Source organism: Gorilla gorilla, chromosome 13, assembly GCF_029281585.2.
Source record: "Gorilla gorilla gorilla isolate KB3781 chromosome 13, NHGRI_mGorGor1-v2.1_pri, whole genome shotgun sequence".
NCBI classification, from domain to species: Eukaryota; Metazoa; Chordata; class Mammalia; order Primates; family Hominidae; genus Gorilla; species Gorilla gorilla.
In genome coordinates, this window is record NC_073237.2 from 73,819,234 (window position 1) to 73,846,151 (window position 26,918).

The window sequence follows — 26,918 nt, forward strand, 5'->3', positions numbered from 1 at the left end:
CTGAGACAGAACCACTGCACTCCATCCTGGGTGACAGAGTGAGACTCTGTCTCAAAAAAAAAAAAAAAAAAAATTTTTTTTTTTCAGTTTCAGGTGGGGCACAGGTGGCTCATGACTGTAATCCCAGCACTTTGGGAGGCCAAGATGAGCGGATCACCTGAGGTCAGGAGTATAAGACCAGCCTGGCCAACATGGTGAAACCCTGACTCTACTAAAAATAGAAAAATTAGCCAGGTGTGGTGGCATGCGCTTGTAGTTCCAGCTACTCAGGAGGCTGAGGGCAGAAGAATTGCTTGAACCCGCGCAGGCAGAGGTTGCAGTGAACCAAGATGGCACCACTGCACTCCAGCATGGGCAAAAGAGTGAGACGCTGTCTCAAAAAAAAAAAAAAAAAAAGGAAAGAAAAAGAAAAAGAAAAAAATTTGAAATGGTAAAAACTGGAATAAAAAAAATAAGTGACACTTTGGGCTGTAAGAAAATGTGTGAACTTGAAGAATCATCCTAAATCTTGGGCTGAGATTGTAAATCTCTTCCTAATTGGGTTGAATTTTGTAAGCCCCATAAAGGAGAAGGAATAAGAATAAGTAAATCAAACACATAATAATACTCTCACAGTGGCTGGCAAGACGGCTGAATAGGAACAGCTCTGGTCTGCAGCTCCCAGTGAGATCAATGCAGAAGGCAGGTGATTTCTGCATTTCAAACTAAGGTACCTGGCTCATCTCAATGGGATTGGTTAGAGTGGGTGCAACCCACGGAGTGTGAGCCAAAGCAGGGTGGGGCGTTGCCTCACCTGGGAAGCAAGGAGTTGGGGAACTCCCTACCCTAGCCAAGGGAAGCCCTGAGGGACTGTGCCATGAGGAACGGTGCATTCTGGCCCCAATACTACACTTCTCCGACGGTCTTCAGAACCCGCAGACCAGGAGATTCCCTCGGGTGCCTACACCACCAGCGCCATGGATTTGAAGCACAAAACTGGGCTGCTGTTTGGGCAGACACTGAGCTAAATGCAGGAGTTTTTTTCCATACCCCAGTGGTGCCTGGAACGCCAGTGACACAGAACCGTTCACTCCCCTGGAAAACGGGCTGAAGCCAGGGAGCCAAGTGGTCTAACTCAGAGGATCCCACCCTCACGGGGCCCAGCAAGCTACATTCCACTGGCTTGAAATTCTCGCCACTAGCACAGCAGTCTGAGGTCGACCTGGGACACTCAAGCGTGGTGGGAGGGAGGCGCATCCGCCATTACTGAGGTTTGAGTAGAGGGTTTCCCCCTCACAGTGTAAACAAAGCAGCAGGGAAGTTCGAACAGAGCAGATCCCCCCACAGCACTGCAAAGCCGCTGTGGCCAGACTGCCTGTCTAGATTCCTCCTCTCTGGACAGGGCATCTCTGAAAGAAAAGCAGCAGCCCCAGTCAGGGGCTTATAGGTAAAACTCCCATCTCCCTGGGACAGAGCACCTGGGGGAAGGGGCAGCTGTGGGTGCAGCTTCAGCAAACTTACATGTTCCTTCCTGCCAGCTCTGAAGAGGACAGCGGATCTCCCAGCACAATGCTCAAGCTCTGCTAAGAGACAGACTGCCTCCTCAAGTGGGTCCCTGACCCCCACGCCTCTTGACTGGGAGACACCTCCCAGCGGGGGTCGACAGACACCTCATACAGGAGAGCTCCAGCTGGCATTTAGCAGATGCCCCTCTGGGAAGAAGCTTCCAGAGGAAAGAACAAGCTGCTATCTTTGATGTTCTGCCACCTCCGCTGGTGATACCCAGGCAAACTGGGTCTGGAGTGGACCTCCAGCAAACTCCAGCAGACCTGCAGCAGAGGGGCCTGACTGTTAGAAAGAAAACTAACAAACAGAAAGGAATAGCATGTCCACTCAGAAACCCTATCCAAAGGTCACCAACATCAAAAACCAAAGGTAGATATATTCATGAAGATGAGGAAAAATCAGCACGAAAAGGCTGAAAATTCCAAAAACCAGAATGACTCTTCTCTTCCAAAGGATCACAACTCCTTGCCAGCAAGGGAACAAAACTGGATGGAGAATGAATTTGATGAATTGATGGAAGTAGGCTTCAGAAGGTGGGTAATAACAAACTCCTCCGAGCTAAAAGAGCAAGTCCTAACCCAATGCAAAGAACCTAAGAACCTTGAAAAAAAAAAAGGCTATACGAATTGCTAACTAGAATAAACAGTTTAGAGAAGAACATAAATGACCTGATGGAGCTGAAAAACACAGAACAAGAACTTCGTGAAGCATACACAAGTATCAATAGCGGAATCGATCAAGCAGAAGAAAGGATATCAGAGATTGAAGATCAACTTAATGAAATAAAGCATGAAGACAAAAAAAGAATGAAAAGGAATGAATAAAGCCTCCGAGAAATATGAGACTATGTGAAAAGACCAAACCTACATTTGATTGGTGTACCTAAAAGTGACAGGGAGAATGGAACCCAATTGGAAAACACTCTTCAGGATATTATCCAGGAGAACTTCCCCCACCTAGCAAGACAGGCCAACAGTCAAATTCAGGAAATACAGAGAACACCACAAAGATACTTCTCAAGAAGAGCAACCCCAAGACAGATAATTGTCAGGTTGAAATGAAGAAAAAAATGTTAAGGGCAGCCAGAGAGAAAGGTTGGGTTACCCACAAAGGGAAGCCCATCAGACTAACAGCTGAACTTTCAGCAGAAACTCTACAAGCCAAAAGAGAGTGGGGACCAATATTCAACATTTTTAAAGAAAAGAATTTTCAACCCAGAATTTCATATCCAGCCAAACTAAGCTTCATAAGCGAAGGAGAAATAAAATCCTTTACAGACAAGCAAATGCTGAGAGATTCTGTCACCACCAGGCCTGCCTTAGAAGAGCTCCTGAAGGAAGCACTAAATATGGAAAGGAAAAACCAGTACCAACCACTGCAAAAACATATCAAATTGTAAAGAATATTGACACTATTAAGAAACTGAATCAACTAATGTGCAAAATAACCAGCTAGCATCATAATGACAGGATAAAATTCACACATAACAATATTAACCTTAAATGTAAATGGGCTAAATGCCCCCATTAAAAGACACAGACTGACCAATTGGATAAAGAGCCAAGACCCACTGGTGTGCTGTATTCAGGAGACCCATCTCATGTGCAAAGACACACATAGGCTCAAAATAAAGGGATGGAGGAATATTTACCAAGCAAACGGAAAGAAAAAAAAAAGAAGCAGGGATTGCAATCCTAGTCTCTGATAAAACAGACTTTAAATCAACAAAGATCAAAAGAGACAAATAAGGGCATTACATAATGGTAAAGGGATCAATGCAAAAAGAAGAGCTAACTATCCTAAATATATATGCACCCAATAGAGGAGCACCCAGATTCATAAATCAAGTTCTTAGAGACCTACAAAGAGACTTAGACTCCCACACAATAATAGTGGGAGACTTTAACACCCCATTGTCAATATTAGATCAACGAGACAGAAAATTAACAAGGATATTCAGGACTTGAACTCAGCCCTGGACAAAGCGGACCTAATAGACATCTACAGAACTCTCCACCCCAAATCAACAGAATATACATTCTTCTTGGCACCACATTGCACTTAGTTTAAAACTGACCGCATCATTGGAAGTAAAACACCTCCTCAGCAAATGCAAAAGAACTGAAATAATAACAAACAGTCTCTCAGACCACAGTGCAATCAAATTAGAACTCAGGATTAAGAAACTCACTCAAAATCACAAAACTGCAAGGAAACTGAACAACCTGCTCCTGAATGACTACTAGGTAAATAATGAAATTAAAGCAGAAATAAATAAGTTATTTGAAAGCAATGAGAACAAACACACAATGTACCAGAATCTCTGGGATACAGCTAAAGCAGTGTTTAGAAGTAAATTTATAGCACTAAATGCCCACAGGAGAAAGTGGGAAAGATCTAAAATCAACACCCTAACATCACAATGAAAAGAAATAGAGAAGCAAGAGCTAACAAACTGAAAAGCTAGCAGAAGACAAGAAACAACTAAGATCAGAGCAGAACTGAAGAAGATAGAGACATGAACAACCCTTTAAAAAAAATCAATGAACGCAGGAGCTGGTTTTTTGAAAAGATTAACAAAATAGATAGACCACTAACAAGACAAATAAAGAAAAGAGAGAAGACTCAAATAGACACACAAAAATGATAAAGAGGATATCACTACTGATCCCACAGAAATACAAACTACCATCAGAGAATACTATAAACACCTTTACATAAATAAACTAGAAAATCTAAAAGAAATTCATAAATTTCTGGACACATACACCCTCCCAAGACTAAACCAGGAAGAAGGTGAATCCCTGAATAGACTAATAACAGGTTCTGAAATTGAGGCAGTAATTAATAGCCTACGAACCAAAAAAAGGCCAGGAACAGATGGATTCACAGCCAAATTCTACCAGAGGTACAAAAAGGAGCTGGTACCATTCCTTCTGAAACTATTCCAAACAACAGAAAAAGAGACTCCTCCCTACCTCGTTTTAGGTGGCCAGCATTATCCTGATACCAAAACCTGGCAGAGACACAACAGAAAAAGAAAATTGCAGGCCACCTGAAATTCAGGCACCTGATGAACATCAATGTGAAAATCCTCAATAAAATACTGGCAAACTGAATCCAGCAGCACATCAAAAAGCTTATCCACCACAATCAAGTCAGCTTCATCCCTGGGATGCCAGGCTGGTTCAACATATGCAAATTAATAAATGTAATCCATCACGTAAACAGAACCAATGACCAAAAACCACATGATTATCTCAATAGATGCAGAAAAGGCCTTCAATAAAACTCAACACCCATTCATGCTAAAAACTCTCAATAAACTAGGTATTGATGGAACGTATCTCAAAATAATAAGAGCTATTTATGACAAACCCACAGCCAATATCATACTGAATGGGCAAAAGCTGGAAGCATTCCTTTTGAAAACCAGCCATGACAAGGATACCCTCTCTCACCACTCCTATTCAACATAGTATTGGAAGATCTGGCCAGAGCAATCAGGCAAGAGAAAGAAAAAAAGAGTATTCAAATAGGAAGACAGGAAGTCAAATTGGCCCTGTTTGCAGATGACATGATTGTATATTTAGAAAACCCCAGTGCCTCAGCCCAAAATCTCCTTAAGCTGATAAGCAACTTCAGCAAAGTCTCAGGATACAAAATCAATGTGCAAAAATCACAAGCATTCCTATATACCAATAATAGACACACAGAAAACCAAATCATGAGTGAACTCCCATTCACAATTGCTACAAAGAGAATAAAATACCTAGGAATCCAACTTACAAGGGATGTGAAAGACCTCCTCAAGAGAACTACAAACCACTGCTCAAGGAAATAAGAGAGGACACAAACAAATGGAAGGACATTTCATGCTCATGGATAGAACCAATAATGTGAAAATGGCCATACTGCTCAAAGTAATTTATAGATTCAATGCTATCCCCATCAAGCTACCATTGACTTTCTTCACAGAATTAGAAAAAACTACTTTAAATTTCACATGGAAGCAAAAAAGAGCCCATATAGCCAATACAATCCTAAGCAAAAAGAACAAAGCTGGAGGCATCATGCTACCTGACTTCAAACTATACTACAAGGCTACAGTAACCAAAACAGCATGGTACTGGTACCAAAACAGATATATACATCAATGAAACAGAACAGAAGCCTCAGGACTAACACTACACATCTAGAGCCATCTGATCCTTGACGAACCCGACAAAAACAAGCAATGGGGAAAGAATTCCCTATTTAATAAATAGTGTTGGGAAAACTGGCTAGCCATATGCAGAAAACTGAAACTGGACCCCTTCCTTACCCCTTATACAAAAATTAACTCAAGATGGATTAAAGACTTAAGACCTAAAACCATAAAAACCCTAGAAGAAAACCTAGGCAATACCATGTAGGACACAGACATAGGCAAAGACTTCATGACTAAAGCACCAAAAGCAATGGCAACAAAAGCCAAAATTGACAAATGGTATCAAATTAAAGAGCTTCTGCACAACAAAAGAAACTATCATCAGAGTGAACAGGCAACCTACAGAATGGGAGCAAATTTTTGCAATCTATCCATCTGACAAAGGGTTCATATCCAGAATCTACAAGGAATTTAAACGAATTTACAAGAAAAAAAAACCCCATCAAAAAGTGGCCACAGGATATGAACAGACACTTCTCAAGGTATTTATGTGGCCAACAAACATGTGAAAAAAAGCTCATCACCACTGGTCATTAGAGAAATGCAAATCAAAACCACAATGAGATACCCTCTCACGCCAGTTAGAATGGCGATCATTAAAAAGTCAGGAAACAACAGATGCTGGAGAGGATGTGGAGAAATAGGAACGCTTTTACACTGTTGTTGGGAGTGTAAATTAGTTCAACCATTGTGGAAGACAGTGTAGCGACTCCTCAAGGGTCTAGAACCAGAAATACCATTTGACCCAGCAATCCCATTACTGGGTATATACCCAAAGGACTATAAATCATTCTACTCTAAAGACACATGCACATGTATGTTTATTGCAGCAACTATTCACAACAGCAAAGACTTGGAACCAACCCAAATGCCCACCAATGATAGACTGGATAAAGAAAATGTGGCACATATACACCATGGAATACTATGTAGCCATAAAAAGGATGAGTTTATGTCCTTTGCAGGGACATGGATGAAGCTGGAAACCATCATTCTCAGCAAACTAACACAAGAACAGAAAACCAAACATCGCATGTTCTCACTCATAAGTGGGAACTGAATAATGAGAACACATGGACCCAGTGAGGGGAACATCACATACTGGGGTCTGTCAGGGGGTAGGAGGCTAAGGAAGTGATAGCATTAGAAGAAATACCTAATGTAGATGACGGGTTGATGGGTGCAGCAAACCACCATGGCACGTGTATACCTGTGTAACAAACCTGCACGTTCTGCACATGTATCCCAGAACTTAAAGTATAAAAAAAAGAATACTCTCAAGACGAACTTTAAAATAAGTAAACATGAGTCAGCACTGAATTTTTAAAATCTTGTCCTTATTTATGGTATTTAAATCTGATATTAAATAATCTATCAGAGTTGTGATTAGTTTATGATTTAACAGTATAAATGTGATTATTTGATTTGATTACATTTAGAAACAATATTAGAATGCTTAGAATTAAGAGAGTATGGTTTTGTGGGGTTTGTTTTTTGTTTTTTTTGACAGAGTTTTACTCTGTCACCCAGGTTGGAGTGCAGTGGCTTGATTAGCAAAATGTTGAGGCTCACTGCAGCTTCAACTTCCTGGGCTCAAGTTACCCTCCCACTTCAGCCTCCCGAGTAGCTGAGACTACAAATGTGTGCTACCATGCACAGCAATTTTTACACTTTTTGTAGAGATGCGGTTTCTCCATGCTTCCCAAACTGGTCTCAGGCTCCTGGTCTCCAGCAATCCTCCCGTCCTGGCCTCCTGAAGTGCTAGGACTACAGACATGAGCCACCATGCCTGGCCAAGAGATTAAGATTTATTTAATCGATCTACGAGAATCACTTAACTGCTTAGATTTTGCTTGACAGCTTTTTCAGAGGTTTGAAATATTTGAGGATACTTGGGTTTTTAAAATGTGTAAATAGGTTTAAAAATGTTTAAAGAAAATGTAATAATTTAATTAACTGAATTAATAAGTGAAGCAAACAGTAAATTGAAACCTAATCAAAGGATTAAGAAACATCCCTTTAATTTTTATATGCAAAAAACTAGATTTATAAAAATTAAAATAAGCATTAAAGCCTTAGAAAAACTAGTTTTTTTTAGTTTATATTCCACTCTAATAAAGTCAGTATCAACTAAAACATGCAGCTACAAATGTCTCTTTGCACACAGAAAGACCCTATCAAATATTTGAAAACTCAGCAGCAGAGAAAACAGTTGTATCCCATTACAGTACTGATGAAGATGGGAGGATGAGAGACATCAACAGAGCACTGCTCACCAGCTGGCCCACAGCATCATCCTATACCCTTCCCCCAACATTAGAGTCTATTTTTTTCTGCCTTAGGATTGCAAAAAATTTGGAAAGAATTCCCAGATATATTGTTGAGTATCAAGAGGCTAAGAGCAAAACAGTGTATATTATTTTATTACTTAGGATATCAGGTTAGCTGCCATTTAAAAAGGGTCTAATCATTTATAGTTCAAGGCTAATATGACACCTTCATGGTCTCAGAGACATAGACCCTTCCTATCATGTTGCTTTTTCACCCTTAACACCTTACTTCCATCTTATGGTAAAATATGGCTGCTGCAGCTCCTACCATCAGGTTACATCTTCCTCTAGAAGGGAAGAAAGCCTCCTTTCCTTTTCAGGTCATCACTCAGAAATTGCTATATCACTTCAGTTTACATCCCATCATCACATGGCCACATTTAGCAGCAGCTAAGCTAAGAAGTATAGTATTTAGCTGGGTATCCATGTGCCCAGATAAAACATCTTGTATTACAGAGAATCTGTATTCAGGAGACTGCTAGCAGTCTCTGCCACAAATATGCCACTTTTTATGTAAAAAAAAAAAAAAAAAAAAAGTAAATAACCATCAAGAGCATCTATTCACATATGTGCATAAAGAAAATCTGAAAGTTTAGGAAGCACATAAGATGCATACAATAAATCAGTGACTCTAGAACATTGGCCCACAGTACAATGTCAGTATCTAGTGAAGTTTTCATTAGCAAAAAGTAAAATAAAAAAAAAACACATAATGAGCATGAGTTCATCATACATTTAAGTTTATTCAATTTAAAGTGTTATCTTCCATTAGGCCCTTCTACTATTTGAAGTTCAAGTATTCTTTCTTTATGCAATAATGTTGATACTAAATGGTAATGATGGCAGTGGCGGGCCATCTGGAGCAGCCGCTGCCATCATGCTGGCTGCAGCAGGAAAGCGTGGCTGGGGCTGCATGTTCCATGGAGCTGGTAAGAGGCAGGCACAAGCAGGATCCTCGCCCCTTCTGAGTTGGGGTGGAAGCTGCCTGGGTGCTGCAGCAGCCGCCCAAACTGCAGCTGCAGACCCAGGCATCCCTGTGCTCTCAGGGCTCAGGAGCAGGCAGGAGCCCTACCCTGCTGGCCACCGCTGCAGCTGCCAAAAGCACAGCTGCAGACCCAGGCACCCCTATACCCTTGGCGGCCCAGGAAGGCCCCCCCTGCCCTTGCAGGCTTGGAAGTGCCTGCTTCTGCTGCCTGGCTTCTCCCTGCTGTTGGCACCCACTCCAATCTCAGAGCAAAGTTGGGGCCATGGGAAGCCAAGGGGGGCACTGAGGGAAGCTTGGTGCTGGGCCACAGGCACCCCTTGGCACGTGGGCATCCTGGGTGCCATGGGTGCCATGAACAGCAGCTGGAGGCAGACAGGCTCCTGGACAGGAGGTGGGTCCCTAGTGAGGGCCTGAAGGCTGTTGGCTGGGCTGCCAGTCCCATGGACCAGAGTGGGAACTTGTGGTGCCTTTTCCAGGCCTACCCATGGCCACCCATGGACCAATCGGTGCACACTTCCTCCCCTCTGTGGCCCTGTAGGGGCTAAAAGAGCTGTAACACAAACAGGGCTGAAATATGCCCCTTGCTTGCCACATTGTGGACAAAGAGGAGAGAAGAGCTGTGGCCCTTTGAGGACCCCAGACCTAGGAGTCCCCTAAGCCAGGGCTGTGACTCCCTTTGGGGCCCTAAGGTTCCTGGAGTCTCCAAGCTTCTGGATGCCACCATGTTCCCCAGTGCCAGCAGTGGAAGCTGCTTGTGGCGTGCCTGGTCTGGCCGCAGCCTCACAGAGAGCCGGTGCCTTTGCTGGCACCTGGAGCTGCCCACCCTGCTACAGCAAAAGGCATGTCTGACTCTGCACAGTGGCCGGACCCCACGCTCGCTCACACACCCCTCACTATTCCATGCCTGACTCTCCCTTGGCAGGTGTGGGACCCAGGCTGGTAATGTGAGCCAAGCACAGCTTGCCAGGCCAAGTGAGCAAAACAAGCTCAATGGGCCTTAGCAAAACTCAGGCAAAGGCACCACCGGCCACAGAGGTTTCCAGACAGAAAAATACCCCAAAGATCCTGTAAAAGTAATGTATTTCTCCATTTAGCAAATGTTATGAAACACCCAGGCACTATACAAGATGCTGAGGATTCTCATGTTACAATAGTCTCTACACTCATAAAATTTAGAGGCTAGCGGAGAAGGAGGATGGTAAGTACAATTTCAAACTAGGAAAAGCACTATTTTTAAAAAGAAATGTAGAAGGTGCTATGGGAGAAATATTCTGAGGAACTTAATTTGGACTGGGGTGTCAGCAAAGGCTTCCAGGAGGAAGAGATATTTAAGATGCATTCTCAAAATGAGTATCAGCTCACTAGAAGACCAGTAGAAAAGAGTGTTGTAGGCAGACAGATTGGCATGTGCAGAGGCCTAAGAAGGATGAGTCTGGCCCGCTGAATATTCTAAAATATGGTTCTGTGGCCAGAACTAAGTAATCATGGGGAATAATGGCAGAGGGTCATTAGGGGACAGATAGAGGGTCTCACAGGCCATGCACAGATTTAAATTTGCACCCAAGACATAGAAATGTTCTGAGCAGAAAAACAACAATCCAATTTACATTTTTAAAAGGTCACTCTGGCTGGCAGAGTGAATAGTGAATTTGGGGCTAGGGAATGATAGATAAATTTAGCAATTCAGATAGAGATGGGGGTGGCAGAGAGGATGGCAAGAAGCGGACACAGCAGAGATTTGCCCCCATGGGGTAGATTTTGGTGAGCTGTCTGGCTCTAGGAGACAAAAGCAGAACTGTGATTAAGAACCAAGGCTCTGGCATCAGACCACCTGGATTCAAACCCTGGCCCCACTCTGGCCAGTGAATCTTGCCATAGGATAGGCCTCAATTTTCCCATCTGTAGAATGGAGAGGATACTACCTCTACCTCAAACATGGTGAGGAATAAACGAAATCACTGATTAAAGTACCTAGAATAATGACTGAATGTATAAACGTCACTGCTTTAATATTGCCTTTTCCATTATTAGCATTAGGTATAACAGAAAAAGAATAAAAAAAACTCGATTCTGGTGAGCCAACTGTTTCAGAGTAAAGCAACAGAAAAGAACAATTTACAAATTTCTCAACTGTAGTTTTGACTACATATCAAAATCTTACCATGTATAGTTACTAGGAAAAGTCTTTATGAAAATACAAGAAAATGGGCTGGTTCATGCCTATAATCTTCTGTGCTATGGGAGGCTGAGGCAGGAGGATTGCTTGAGACCAGGAGTTCAAGACCAGCCTGGGCAACACGGGGACACCTTGTCTCTACAATAAATAAATAAATAAGCTGGGCATACTGATGCACCTGTAGTCCCAGCTACTCAGGAGGCTGAAGTGAGAGGATCCCTTGAACCCAGAAGTTTGAGACAGAAGTTGATCACACCACTGCACTCCAGCCTAGGCAACAGAGTGAGACCCTGTCTCAGAAAAAAAAAAAAAGGAAGGAAGGAAGCGAAAGGAAAGGAAAGGAAGGAGGGAAGGAAGGAAGGAAGGGAGTGAGGGACGGAGGGAGGGAGGGAGGAGGCAAGAAGGAAGGCAGGCAGGCAGAATATGAGAAGTATTATTTTCCAAATCTCATCTTATTCCTGGAATCCGGGCTCAATTTTCATATCCTTATACCACTTATCCAAAAAAAATCAATTCTGCAATTCTCCAATTTTCCTTTCTTCAAGGCCCAGCCCAGGCCTGTGTTCCTTTTATGAACCTTCTTAAACAATCACAAACAAAAAAGACTTTCAGCTACTGTAAGGAATTCTTTGTACTACTCAGCTGGTATTTCATGTAAACCACTATAAAGAGAGAGACATATCTTCATTCAACCAGTATTTGAGCTAAGTTCTGCACTTAGCATTGTGGGTTCAATAGTGAGCAGAGATCTCATGGAGTTCAAGGTCTCATGTGAAACTCTTCAACACACTCATCAAATTGCCAGGATGTAGTCAATTCACAGTTATTCAGATATTGGAGCATATAATATCATACACTGGAGTTCCCACACACGTTTGGTCACTATTATTATTTCATTTATTTCAATAGGTTTTTTTGGGGAACAGGTGGTGTTTGGTTACCCAAGTAAGTTCTGAAATGGTGATTTCTGAGGTTCCGGTGCACCCATCACCCAAACAGTGTACACTGGACCCAACGTGTAGTCTTCTAGCCTTCACCCCCTCCCCCACCATTTTCCCTGAGTCCCAAAAATCAAAAAATATGGAATGCTTCATGAATTTGCATGTCATCCTTGCATAGGGGCCATGCTAATCTTCTATGTATCACTCCAATTTTAGTATATGTGCTGCTGAAGTGAGTGCATGGTCACTATTGTGTTTTTTAGCCTTCTGTATAAATGACAGCATGCTATTCCAAGAAGTAACTATTTTCAAGATTGCATATAAGACCACTTGAAATAGAACCCAGTGGGCTGATGGCAATACACAGAGGTTTCTTTTCTAGTCTAACTTTAGCACTTAAATTGATTTCATAAAATCAAATACTATGTCAATAACTAGTTTTGACATAGTATTTGAATAGTTTTGCTTTGTTTTAAATTTGTACTATCTGGTAAGGAAAAAAGAGAGAAAAGTAAATTACCTATATCCTTGAGTCCAAGGCTTATGTCCATATAAATTAACATTTTTGAGGGTGAAATGCCTTTGCATTGATGTGTATATTTACTATGGTGGCATTTGCTTTTCTGAAAGGCTGTTTTCAAATCAATGGCATATCTCATAATCAATGTTGCCTTAGAAACTAGGAAATTCAACATGAAGACTCAGACTAACTCTGGGCCCTTCTGCCAATTAGCTACTAATCACCTGGCCCCGTGACATCTGCTGAGTCCCTTCACTCCTCTGGACCTTTGCCACCCCATCCATAGGATGAAAGTTTGTACTTGTGTTTCTCAAACACTGTAGGAAGGAACCAATTTTAAAAATTTTCCATCAGTTGAAGACTGATACATTTATGAAATACAATAAAAATACTCTCTGATGACACAGCAATGTTAAATTGCTATAAAGGTTTCTAAACACAGGTGCATTTTGAGTGGTGTTGATGAAGACTACTAATGGCTTACCACTAAATGGATTAGAAGATAATTCTACAAAAGATTAATCACCTTCATTTGATTTTTATTAGTAATATAATTAACATATTTTTCAATTACACAGTAGCTAAGCAACAGAAGCAAATATTCTGGGATGGGTTACTCAGAAAGGAAGGTCTTATTTATGGCAGATTCAAGAGAGAAATGGCATGGATAATCCATCTAATAATAACTGACAACTGGTCATCAATACAGAAGATGGCTTTCAGGCAAAACAAAAAATACATTTTACTTTTTTCTCTCATTCCTTAAAAAAGCACAAAATATTAGAATTTGTCAGTCAATTTTTAAAAAGCAAACTTGACAACAGGAGTATTACTCTTTGGATGGAAATATCAGCCATCTTAATCCATTCTGTGTTATAAAGGAATACCTGAGGCTGGGTAATTTATAAAGAAAAGAGGTTTATTTGGCTCATGAATCTCATGGCTAGAAAGCTCAAAACTAGGCATCTGCATCTGATGAGGGCCTTGGGCTGCTTCCACTCTTGGGGGAAGGTGAAGGAGAGCTGGTGCGTGTAGAGATAATGTGGTAAGAGAGGAAGCAAGAGAGAGCTGGGGAAGTGCCAGGCTCTTTTGAACAACCAGCTCTCTCAAGAATACAGTGAGAACTCACTCCCAAGGGAGGGCACTAATCTATTCTTGAGGGATCTGACCCGACGACCTAAACACCTCGCAGCAGGTCCCACCTCCAACACTGGGGATCAAATTTTCAACATGAGATTTGAAAGAGACAAACATTCAAACCGCAGCACAAGCCAATGTTCCATGGAGAGTGAATTTTCAACGAGAAGATTGATATATGATGGCTCTTACTAGAATATGGTTCCTCAGCACTCCTAAGTCCATTAATAGAAGCATAACTACCTAATGGTTATTAGCCATAAGATCATTGCAGTTTTTAGGAGCACAACTTTTTGAAGAGTACATGCAAGTACAAGGATCTATGCAAACATGAACATTTGCTACTTTTTGAAACGATTCTTGCCAAGGTAAAACATACATATGTGCTTGCTCTTCCTCTTTGTCCACCAGCCTGGCACCCTAGGACAAATGCAAAAAGACTCCTACAAATTACCCAGCTCAGCCCTTAAAGTCCCTTCATCAAATTGATGAGGGAGAGATTTCTTCACCTGCCAGCAACAAAGTATTCCCTAGACAGATTAGTCTCAGATGCATCCTGGAAGTCTGCTGAAAGCCCAGTGTGACAATCAGAGGCTGAGCAGCTCCTGAGCTCCAGGCCAATGCCATAAAACAGAGGTTCTCAAACTTGAGTGTGTATTAGGATCACCTGGAGAGCTTATTAAACTGCAGATTGCTGGCTCTACTCCAGAAGTTCTGCTTCAGAGAGCTAAGATGGAGACTTAAGAGTTTGCATTTCTAACAAGGTCCCAGGAGGTGCTGATGCCGATGCTGCAGATCGTGGGAACACACTTTAAGAATCACCTGCAGAAAACATCTGATGACAGAATTTGAAAGACCTCAGAGGTCATCTGGTCCAAGCTTTTCATTTTACAGGTAAGGACCCTGGGGTTCAGAGGAAATGTCTTGCTCCTGGTCATATACCCAATAACTCAGAGCCTCCCCTCACCAAAAAAAGAAACTCAGTTCCCAGAGCCTAAACATACTGCTCATCTCATGATGCCAAGTTCTGGCCACACATCAGGTCGCCACTCTGAGAAGGAGCACCAGCAGGGACTTCATGCTGTTGACCGTCCTCTGCACATGCCCTTCTGGGACGTACATGGTAGCTCTATCAGGACCTCACAATGGTAGGTGAATGGCCTGAGCCCAGATAGCAGATTGGCAGCGCAATGGGAACTACTTCTTGAATCTGGGGAAAGGGGTGGTAGGAGAAGAGCTGCGGACTCACAACACATTTACTGGTGATGTTTACAGCTCCTGGAGTACTAACTTCTTGAAGAAAAAAATAGTTTCCATTAAGAGGTACTGGGTCATGAACTAATCAGATTTCTGCTGGCTTGAACTTTCAGCTTCCAAAGTCTTACCACTTTTCACTGTTCTTTGCTATTAATTTCCTTTTTTGTTCCACAGTTGCAAGAATATCACTGTCTCCTTTACCTTGACTCTAGTTATAATGGACTCTTTAAACCTAAAAAGCACACACTGAAAAGTGAAAAAAACAGAGATCTGGCCCTAAAACCTGCAGTGGCCATTAATTGAGAACATGTTGACCTCACCTCACCCATCAACTTCAGAGAAAATTTAAATTTTGCACAATTCAAACCACATATGGAATGAATTTCTATATCCTATCAGCAACCCCATAATTTTCTTAAATTAAAAAGTATATTTTAACTTGTTATCTATTCTATTGTTAAAGTTGTTGAGCTGGGTGCAGTGGCTCATTCCTATGATTCCAATGACTCTGGAGGCTGAGGTAGGAGGATCGCTTGAGGCCAGGAGTTCAAAAGCAGCCTGGGCAATAGCAAGACCCCATCTCCAAAGAAATATTTAAAACCTAGCCGGGTGTGGTAGCATGCCTGTAGTCCCAGCTACTCGGCAGGCTGAGGTGGGAGGATTGCTTGAGCCCAGGAGGCCAAGGCTTTAGTAAACCATGAAAAGAAAAATTGTTTTTGTTGTTAATACAGAGAGTACCAGGAGCAGGCATATCACATAGGTAATACTTTTCTTTTGTGTTCATATTCTAGAAAACTTTAGCTTTTATTGCTACTCTCTGGTTTTATGTGCAAAAGTTTATTCTGAAAAAATACTGCAAGATCAATATATTAAATATCAAATGTAGTCTTATAGTGAAGTAATTAACGACTTTCTCTCTGAATAATCATGAGCACTTGCTTGTTCTATCTGTAACATGGGTATATCAACATGTATTCATGGAAGAATATTTCATATTTGATAGTCAACTAGCCTATCTCATTTCAGATTGGTCAAGTATCATTCTGGCTTTCAGTGCTCACACTGTACCATCCAGTCATTATTAAAACATTGCACCAGGCACAAAACTGGTTCAGGTGCCAGGATACAGGAACAAGACAGCACAGCCCCACTCTCACAGAGCTTGCAATCTATTTGGGGGCAGACGAGTCAACAAGTAAGTAAATAAGAATATCAGGTCAATTCCAAGATAACAGCTATGAAGAAATAAAGCCAAGTTATAGAACCAGGCAACTAACAGTAAATGGTGCAAGGATAATTTCAGGTAGTGTGATCTGGAAAGGCCTTGTCAAGAGATGAACTTTTGAGCTGAGACGTGAAGATAAGGAAGAAACAGCCATGTATGTGGAACAAGAGTGGGGAACAGAAAAGAATGTTCCAGGCAGAAAAAAAAGCAAGCTTAAAGACCCAGAGGTAACAAATGTTGTGTTTGAAAAACACAAAGAAGGTGAGTTTGGCTTCAGCCCAGCAAACCAGTGGGAGAATGACCCTGTGTACATTCCGAGAGGTAGGAAAGCATTTGGCATTTATTCCAAGTGTAAGTAAAAGACACTGAATTTAAGTAAGGTAATAATATAAATCTAAGTTTTTAAATGGACCAAAGAAGGGCAAATGTGGGCGGTGGGAAATCAAGAGGACACTGCAATAACGCAGGTGAATTGCAGCTTTGGACAGGGGAAGAAGTGGTGAGATTTGGCAAATGTTTAACACCAGAGACAATGCTGGCAGATGGGCTGTGGGAGTTTCCTGGGATAATAGGATACATGTATGAAATTTTCATAGCCCTGTAGAATAAAGGCATGATTTTAAAAAACAAATTCAAGAAATTAACTAGAGCAATATTAAATACACCTTAATATTTAAAGACATCTGCCTCCTTTTCTTTTCATGATTCCACTGTCTGAAAGCTTACATTTTAGTTTTTGAGTTTGCCTTTACCAATCCATTTAGTAAAAGTTATTTTATGGAAAATATCACATTTTTGTTGTAGATCTTTGTAATTTGGCGCTGCCCAGCATCTGAGCACTTATCTTCTGGGGGAAGAGTTTCAAGAAAGGTAGGAGGCAGCAGCCCACCCCCTTTCCCTATGGTAGAAAGCTAAGGCTGGCAGAATTTTATTTAACAAGCACCTAAAATAAATAGCACTGACTATGTGCCAGGCACTATTCTAAACGCTCTAAAAATGACAACTCATTTAATCCTCATAATAGTATCTGCCTCATTGGGTTGTTATTCCCCTTTAACAGATGAAGAAACTAATGTACATTCCAGGATGCACACAGCTTATCAGTGGAAAAGCCTATATTTTAAACCCAGCAAGGCTGGCTCCAAAGAACATGCTAACTGCTATGTCACACTGCCTCCCCCCAACAACCTGGTAGATGAGCACAATCAGACAGATGGAGGTTTTGAAAAGTGACACCAGGGTGCAGAAGATGGTCACAGGTGATTTGCAGCTCTGCTGTGAATATAAGTGTCTACCAGCAGCAGCAGCGACTGGCAGGGTGGTGGAGTCCACTGACTGTGTCCTTGACAGTCTTGTCTGGTACTAGCATTTGCTATGTCCAGAGTCCCTTAAATCCTGCCCTTTTGCGGAGCCTCCTCTCCAATTTCCATTAATTCTATTTCCTGCTTCCACTCTAATAAATTATTACTCTGCTTACATGGTCAACAATCAAGAATCTTGGCCAGCATGGCTAATTTACCCATCAGCAGAGAGCCAATCTTCATAATGAATGTGAGGGCTCTTGCAGAGGCTTTTGTGGTCCCTTCCAACTTTAGAGCCCTTGGATTTCTGCTAGTATATTTTCTTCCTCTAACAGTATTTGTAGCTGTGGCTACCTGGCTCACAGGGATCCCAGTCCCTGGCCATCTGCACTCAGGTGACAGTCATGTCCGTGATACATGTCCCCTGGCCAGAACTGATTGATCCAGGAGTGCACCCTGATGCCACAACCTGGCTATAAAGGTCTGCAGAGAGGGCTCTCAAGCTTGGAAGGGGATGGAGTCAAGTCCTGTTGATGGCTGTGTCTTGAGTCCCCTAACCCAACAGCCCTGGCACTTGCTCTTTCTCGTTTATTATTCAAATCCTCTTTGAATTCCATGAGATGCCCTGGTGACAGTCCTTCCAATAAATTATTGTCTCCTCTTTGAATTTCAACCATCTTTAGTATCATCGTAGCTTTGCTCCAATAATTCACTGAAAATCCCTCTCTGACTTCCCAATATCATGAACTCCCTTCATATAGCCCTAGAGATGGGAGTTGTTACAGTGGTATTTTCCCCTTGTGGTTTAAGTATCATGGGAAATGAGAAAGCAAAAGATGACATAGACTAGAAGGCATCTTTTAAAAAGAAAAAAAAAAAGACCATTTGAAGATTAAGACTTTATTTACATTGCTTTTTGCCGAACTCCACTGTCAGATTTTTCCACTTTATATCTGCCCACAGCTTAAGACTTATTAAAGCCTCAAAAATTTCATCCTCTAATGACATGATTTAGCACCTTGATTCTTTAGGTACTTGGATACTGTACTAGTAATTGATCTGAATTAGGGACTTGATATCTTTGTTTCAAGTGGCTTAAAGATTTTTTTTTAAAAGATCCAGTTCTCCAATAAAAGGAACCAGAGCCCCTCTGAGAAACGGCTGATTTCTTCCCCAGCTGGGGAAGAACTGGTACAAGACGAGCCTGGGGCATGTTATGCCAGAAAGCAATGAAATGCTCAAAAAAAAAAAAAAACAAAAAACAGACAGAGGCATGTCACAGTGACACAGGAGCCAGCTTGATGGGGTATGATTTGAGCATCAAAATGATTAAGAACAGTAATGAAGTAAAAAATCATTGAGGGAAAAAAACCTAGGTATTCATGAATTTGCATGGCAAGGAAGGAAAGAGGGGAGGGGAGGGAGGGAGGGAGGGAAGGAAGGAAGGAAGGAAGGAAGGAAGGAAGGAAGGAAGGAAGGAAGGAAGGAAGGAAGGAAGGAAGGGCAAAGGTAAGGCTGTTGCAGTAGAATGTCAAGTGCCAACTAGTAAATGTGGAGAGTGCTGGAGTTGGAAAATCATTCTGCAGATACCATGTTATAGATTGGATCAACTGGAAACCATCAATGACTCCTAAATCTTGATAAGAAGCAGAGAATTTACTAGCCTTATAAAGTGTCTCTCCACAAAATTATGATACAGTGGATAAAACAGACAATATCTTAACCAGGCCATCAGAGTTATCACCACCACAGAGGAGCAGATGGACATGGTGTGCCTCCAGATGCCACCCCCGAGAAGGACACAACAGCACGTATCCAGTGTTCCAGCCAGAAAAGCACAGTGGGAATCGCTAATCGTAAGAAAATCACCAGTTAAATACCAAATGAGAAACCGTCTGTTAAAAAAAAAAGGGAGAGGGGACTGTATTTTTCAAAAATTCAGTGTCGTAGAAGCAATGACTTCGTGGAAAAGTTCCAGATTAAAGAAACTAAAAGGATATGAGAACCAAATGCAATCCCTGAGCCTCCTCTGGACCCTGTACTGGAGGTGGGGGAACACCACTAAGGACATTATTGGGTGAACCAACAAAACTGGGATATGGATAATAGATTGGACACAAATATTGCATCAAAGTGAAATGTACAGACATTTCATAAGTGTACTGCGCTTATGTAAGAGATTATCCCTATTTTTAGAAAAACACGCTTAAGTGTTTAGGGAAAAAAAGGCCACAATACATATAACTTACCCTCAAACATTGCCAAGGGAAAAGGGCATACCTATGTTGTTTGTGCTATTCTTATTCTTGCAAATTCTTTGTAAATTTTAAATCGGTTCCAAATAAAAAGTAAACAAAAAAAAGATTTGGAGCAGGAGATTGACTGCAAAGGCACAGGGAACTTTCTAGGATGATGGAAGTGTTTATCGATTGTGATCATACATTTGTCAAAACTCAAAGTGTACACTTAAGCCTGGTGACTTACTGTATTCAATAAAGATGATTTGCAAAAGGTACAGAGGGTAAAAGTCCAGTATTTCCAAAGGTTCTGTATTCATTTAAGGGTAGACAGAAGAAGAGGTACGTGCATTTGCCTCTTGAAAGGCCTCAGGAACTGCTGTGTTATAGATGGAAGCAAACTATCTAGTGAGATTGGTTTGCTCCAGCCAGGATGAACAGAAGCCACAGACAAAACCACACAATCCTCCTTTCTGAAGCATATTGTGGCAAAAAAGCAAGCATTTTTATTTTAATGTCTATTTTAGAGTGAACACAATACTCACATAACTGGTTAAAATAAAACACAGGCCAGGTACGGTGGCTCATGCCTGTAATCCCAGCACTTTGGGAGGCTGAGGCAGGCAGATCACTTGAGGTCAGGAGTTTGAGACCAGCCTGGCCAACATGGTGAAACCCTGTCTCTACTAAAAAAAATATAAAAATTAGCTGGGCATGGTAGTGGATGCCTGTAATTCCAGCTACTTGTGAGGCTGAGGCAGGAAAATCACTTGAACCTGGGAGGCAGAGGTTCCAGTGAGCCATGATCGTGCCATTACACTCCAGCCTGGGCAACAGAGCATGACTCTGTCTCAAAAAACAAACAAAAATAAAATCAAACACAAAAGTCAATGAAATCTGGTCCCCAAGGGATCCTTCATATGATCCCAGATCCTAAGAACACCATTTACTGTCCTCAGAAATTTCCCTAGATGGTGAGGAGAGTTTGTGCATGTCTCACCCAAGCCCCCATGCGCAGACAATTGTTTGCATCTTACCCTCACCATAGTTCAAGGCCCACTCAGATGATGCCTCCTCCAGAGGCTCCCCCTTTACGCTCTGCCTGTTCTACCTCTTAATCTCTGTTAAGCTTTTATGACCATCTTCCTCATAACAGCTATTTGTGAACTGTCCTTCTCCAACTCAGCCCTTGGGAAGGAATCCCTGCACTGTGGCTGGCACCTTGGAAAAGGCTGTTGCATTGAACTAAGCTCAGATAAAGGAACGTGGGCATATTTACCATTTCATTCCTTTTCTTCTTCAGAGTGGGAAGGTGTTGTCATTTTTTTTTTTTTTTTTTTTTGAGACAGAGTTTCACTCTTGTCACCCAGGCTGGAGTGCAATGGTGCTATCTCAGCTCACTGCAACCTCCACCTCCCAGGTTCAAGCGATTATCTTGCCTCAACCTCCTGAGAAGCTGGGATTACAAGCATGTGCCACCACACCCGGCTAATTTTGTATTTTTAGTAGAGATGGTGTTTCTCCATGTTTGTCAGGCTGGTCTTGAACTCCTGACCTCAGGTGATCCGCCTGCCTCAGCCTCCCAAAGTGCTGCGATTACATGGGTGAGCCACCGCACCCAATTGGTGTTGTCACTTTCTACCTTAAAACTCACACTATTTGCACCATTTTCTGGAATGGACTTCCTGCCCAGGAACATGATGGCTGATTCTGAAATGGGATTTTGTTATAACCAATCCAATAAAACTTTTTGGGACCAGATTTTCAACTTTTTGGTGTAAGTAGGAAGAGGAATTTTAAATCAGTTTATGGCTCAGAAAACACTAAGGGAAACTCAAAGTAAAACATTTCTGTCAAAGCACTACCACAACAGTTTATACAAACTTCTATGCAACCCACAGTTGGTCAACTAAAATGGAAAATGACACCTCTCTCTAGGGCCTGAAAATACTCAAAAACGGAGTGATGATAGCTGACACTGAGCACTCACTGCCATCCAAAGCCCAGAGAATTTAGTCCACAGCTAAGACACTGGAGGGCTAGGGTTCAAACCCAGGCAGACTGGGCTAAGAATCTACATTTTTCATCTCTACACCAGTGTTTCTGACTGAATTTAGTCCTCCCGCCAAAGTTTTTATGTTGAAATCCCAACCACTAGTACCTCAGAATGTAACTGTATTTGAAGATAATGTCTTTAAAGAGGTGATTAAGATAAAATGAGTGGGGCCCTAATAAAATAGGAACTGGTATCCTTGTAAGAAGAGGAAGTGGCACGGCACAGTGGCTCATGCCTGTAATCCCAACACTTTGGGAGGTTGAGGCAGAGGGATCGTTTGAGCCCAGGGATCATTTGAGACCAGCCTAGGCAACAAAAACTAAGAAAAATAAAAATAAGCCCAGCATGGTGGCTCACGCCTATAGTCCCAACTACTAGGGAGGCTGAGGTGGGAGGATGCTTGAGCCCAGGAGGTCAAGGCTGTAGGAAGCCGTGACTGTATTACTGAACTCCAACCTAAAGAGTGTCAAAAAAAAAAAAAAAAAAAAAAAAAGACACAGGAATGTGCAAGCCCAGAAGAAAGGCCATGTGAGGCCACAGGGAGAAGGCAGCTGTCTGCAAGCCAAGGAGAGAGGCCTCCGGAAAAACCAAACCTGCCAAGCCAACACCTTGCTCTTGGACTTCCAGCTCCATAACTGTGAGAAAATTAATTTCCTTTGTTGAAGCCTCCCAGTCTGTGGTATTTTGTTATGGCAGCCCTAGCAAACTAATTCAGCCATATCAGTTAAATACCAATTCCTCTTCCTTCCAGAGAGCTCCAAGGTAAGGTCTGCATCCAGAATTAAAACACTCAACCCAATTAACAAGCCACACTTCACCAATCTGCATGTAACAGGAAAATCAATAAAAGATCATTTTCCCTTATTTAATAGCTATTGTCCTGACACTTTCTCCCTATACTGATCACTACTCACCAATGTTCTTATCAGAACATTTTTGTCCTACTTTTATGCAAGGAACTGATAAGAAATTTCTTTCTACTAAATTCAACCATCTCCTTTGTTTTCTCCATCTCTTTCTGATGAGAAAGCCTCACACCAACATCTTGCAATTATTAGCCTTAACCAAACAACAGCTTTTATCTTTCCCTAGTAGACACTGACCTGTGCTTTTATTAAGCAGAAACAGGATACTGCACTTCAGAAACATCCTCACATCATTTTTTTTGCAAAAGCATGCTTCATTGTGAAAGAGATGGTGGCTTTGGGGGTCATCCCATACTCCACAAAAGGATTCCAAACTCCCATTTGCAAAGTGAGGTTTTTAACTGAGGCACCTGAGCAGTGGATGCTCTAATCTACCCACTAGAGAGATGGGTGAATTTTTCACTCGAATTGCATGACTTCAGACAAAATGGTGCACATCCTCCCCTAATTCCTGTCACTTCTGAGTCATTGGCTCTTCCTTGAGAAGAAATGGAGCTATGCCCCCAGGACTTTACAGATTGAAATAAATCAGAGGTTTTGAAGTCCATCTTTGGAGTTCTGAACAGCTCTGTGTGGTTTAGAAACTACTTTTCACAGGAAAGTTTTCACTAAGGGGATATGCTAGTCACAACTCCGCAAGATGAAAATGGGAGTTTCCAGAGGTCAGAAAGTGCCTCAAGGTGGTAGGAGGAGGGTTGGAGCAATGGCCTGGGAAGATGAAGAAGACCCTCGGGTCACCCTGATTAATGTGACTTTCAGGGCAAACAATTTACCTACAAACATTTCTCCCCTAGTTTGTGGGTAAATGCGAGCATTTTACATCAAACAGGCTTATTACCAATACAGTACAGCTCAGCTGACTACACAATTTTTCATACAAAGAGCCAGCATTTGTCAAGCTCCTGGTATATTCTGGACACTGTACTTCATACATTGACACAAATCAAAGCACTGCAAAATGAAATAGGGTTCAGCCTGCCCTTATAAAGAAAAAAGTTACATACGCAACTAAACCCCTCTGGTTTGTGGGGTTCAGGGCAAAAGTACAAAGCCCCCCACCGATAGTTATTTTCTAGTGTTAATCAAGCTAGCAAGTTGTCATGTATTCCTCCTCCCTTGACAAAGGTAGCTTTATAACAGCCTAGAAGGCCAGGGACAATTTAGAATTTTCAGACTTTTCAAAGTTATGGGTCAGACACAGAAATAGCAGACCCGGCCAATGAACAGAGCCCCTTCCCTTCTCCACCCAAGCTCCCTCTCTCCTAGGGGGGCCTCTTGGGCACCCACGGGGACTCCCTCCACTCCTACCCAGCCCACATTTCCAAGCAGTTTTACGCCCCAGCAAACAGCTGCCCCTTTGTGAGCTCTCCAGGGATCAGGTCTGCCTTCCTTTCTAGGGCTCAGGCCTTAGAAGCTGGTGTGGGTCCCTTTGGGCTGGGTATTCATTCCATCCAGGTCTTGGGAGGGAGGGGGCAGCATGGTCTCTGGGTAGCAAGCCCCTTTGGACCTACAGACTTCCATCTCTGGGGGGAGGGGCACACCGCCCCAACCCCCAGAAGGCCAGACTGGGCCCTTTAAACCCAGGGGATAAGGGTAAGGGGGTTCTTCCGCCCAGGTCTGAAGGCCATACTGGCTGAGAGCCTTCTCTATATTACACTAACTAGATCAACTTTTTCTTTCCTTGAAGCTTTCTGGGAGGGTGATTCCTATACAAGGAATAAAGATGAATAAATAGTATAAGAGAAGATTCCTGTTCAAAAGGGATGAAACAAAAAAAGTTGAAATCTTTGTGGCTATCTAGAAAAAAATTGACAGCTGATATCATGGTCTGAAGGGTAGAAAAGGTAAAATATTCCTCAAACAGCAAATGTGTTGACAGCGTTCTAGAAAGTCTGAGATGGGATCCTTGCCTCATGGCATAACTTGGGCAAACCTTAAACTGTTTTCTTTCTGTGTTTGAAAGTGGATGTCCTACCCAGACCTTTGCAGAAAGACCAAAAGAGCTGGATGAAGACCTGCCAGAGGCACCAGGGCAGCCAAGCTGAATCCTAGGACGTGGACACACTGAGTCAATCTGGGCAAGGGAGGTTTGGGTCTGCTGCAAACACAAAGGCCTGAGGGAGCCCCATGGGAGGCAGGCATAGAAGCTCACGGTCAGAGGAGCAGCAACGGCATGGGCTTCACCCCCACAGCTGACCTAGCATCGGCTTTGCCTTTTCTCAATCAGGGCAAGTTGGTCAGTTCTCCAGGCCTCCATGTTTTAATTCTCTAGAATAGTGATATCACCTGCCCGCATCACCAGGTGGTGATGCCCTTAAGAACTTAGCACGATCTGGCGCATGGTAAATTCTCAAGATGCTTCATCTAGAACTGAAAGCGTGCGGGTCAGAGCTAGTGCTGAACCCAAGATGTGGGTCACCACAGACCCCAAGCTGGGTGTGCTGCGGGCGGAGGAGCGGACGGGGTTTTGAGGAGAGGGGCACACCGGAACACATAGGGTACAGCGGTCAAGAGGTTAAGTGTTACAGGTCCCTATCCTGTTTTGGGGCAGGGGAAGGTGGTGCTTTTGCAAGTCGCCCAGCCAGAGATGGAAAGAACAGGCACCTAAGGCCCCAAGTTGCTGGCATCCGTGAGCTCCGAGGGGGAGAAGGACGAAGCCGCCCTGCACCCCACTGGGCTCCAGGGCCGCGCTGGTGCCAGTGGAGCGGCCGGGAGGGCTCGGGAGGGGAACGCCCGGCTCACTGGAGTCGGAGACGCAGCCACTCACCCAGCAGCAGCAGCTTGAGCTCACGGCGCGCGTCCTTCTTGTCCCGACGAAGCTGCCGCTCGATCTCCGCGCTGATGCGCTGCGACTCCTTCTCCTCCGCGGACAGGCAGCAGCAGCCGGCCATGGTGCGCTCAGCTCAGTACCCGACGGGGCGACGCGGCCCCGGGCACCCGAATCCTCGGCCCGGCCGCTCACCCGGCCAGCATGCGACGGGCACGAGGTGTGGAGAGAAAAGACGGGGGCCGACTTGAGCTTTGGAGTAAGACGCCTGGACCTCCGAGGCTCAATCCCCCCTCGAAAGTCGGCTCTGAGGCGGGGCGAATGCCGAGCGCTGGGAACGCTCGAGTGCACCCCGGATCCGGGCTCAGCCAGCCCCACTCTCGTTCTGGGGAGGAGGAGGGCGAGTCGAGAAGTTGGGAGCGTTGCTGGCCCCGGGAAGATGCGCGCGCCCCTTGGCACAGAAGCCGGACAGCAGTCAGGGGGCGCAGACGACAGTTGGAACGTCGGTGCTCGGGGGAGAGTAGGATCTCCTGGGCCTAGGGGTGTCCCCAGGCGGGAGGTAGGCGCGGAGTGGGTTGGAGGCAAAGGACCTGGCTGGCCTTTGCCTGGAAAGTTCTGAAAACCTCAGCAGTGACCGCAGACTAAGACCGAGTGGAAAGGTTCCCGCTAGCGTTTGTGGCTCTAAGTGGCAGGAGGAGGCGGAGCATCTTGAACCTGCAGCCCTGGCGTCTGCTGGACTTGCCCGTCTGGGCACCCCAAGCCGAAGGCGCCTGGAAGTGAAAGGGGACGAGCAAGGGGCGCGGAGCTGGGGGTGGGAGCTGGCGCCTCGAGGAGCAGCCCCCACACTTGCCTCCCTGGCTGGGGCGTCCTGGCCAAGGTTTGCTGTAACCTGCGCGTCTGGCCGCTAGGCACCGGGTTCCGACAGGTGAGTGAGTTTCGCCAACTCTCTCGCTCGGAGAAGGCGGCAGCAGGCTGGAAGAGGAGCGGCGCCAACCGTCTGTTGCGAGACACAAAGCCCCGAGGTCTCTACCCGGACCTGAAGTGGAAGCTTGCCCACCAGCTTCACCACCACGCACACCCGGATTTCCTAGACTGGCTCCTTCCGCTTCCCGGACGCCCCGGCCCAGGTCGGGCTTGGCCAAAGCTCTTGGTCAGCTCGGCAATTTGCCTGTAAAGTGTGGCTGGGCCTGAGCCTGCTGGCTCTGAGCTCGGAGAAGAAGGCGCCGCTGGGTTCAGTTATAAGAGAACTGCAAGAGCCCAGGGTAAATATCCTCTCGGCCTCCGGACGAGGGGGCTGGGGAGAAA

General features: G+C 43.7%; 1 protein-coding gene and 1 non-coding gene across 2 annotated transcripts in view; both read right to left on the reverse strand.

Moving 5' to 3' along the window:
- GNA14 (G protein subunit alpha 14) overlaps positions 1-26,707 on the reverse strand; it is a 226,377-nt gene extending 199,670 nt beyond the window's left edge. The window contains exon 1 of the mRNA XM_019033912.3: positions 25,614-26,707. Within this exon, the coding sequence (XP_018889457.2) occupies positions 25,614-25,737 (124 nt within the window). The 5' untranslated portion in view covers positions 25,738-26,707. The remainder of the gene's footprint in view (positions 1-25,613) is intronic.
- On the reverse strand, positions 12,321-12,427 carry LOC115935959 (U6 spliceosomal RNA). Its single transcript, XR_004071542.1, has one exon. It is a non-coding gene; the product is annotated as a U6 spliceosomal RNA (small nuclear RNA).
- Positions 26,708-26,918: the final 211 nt, after the last annotated feature.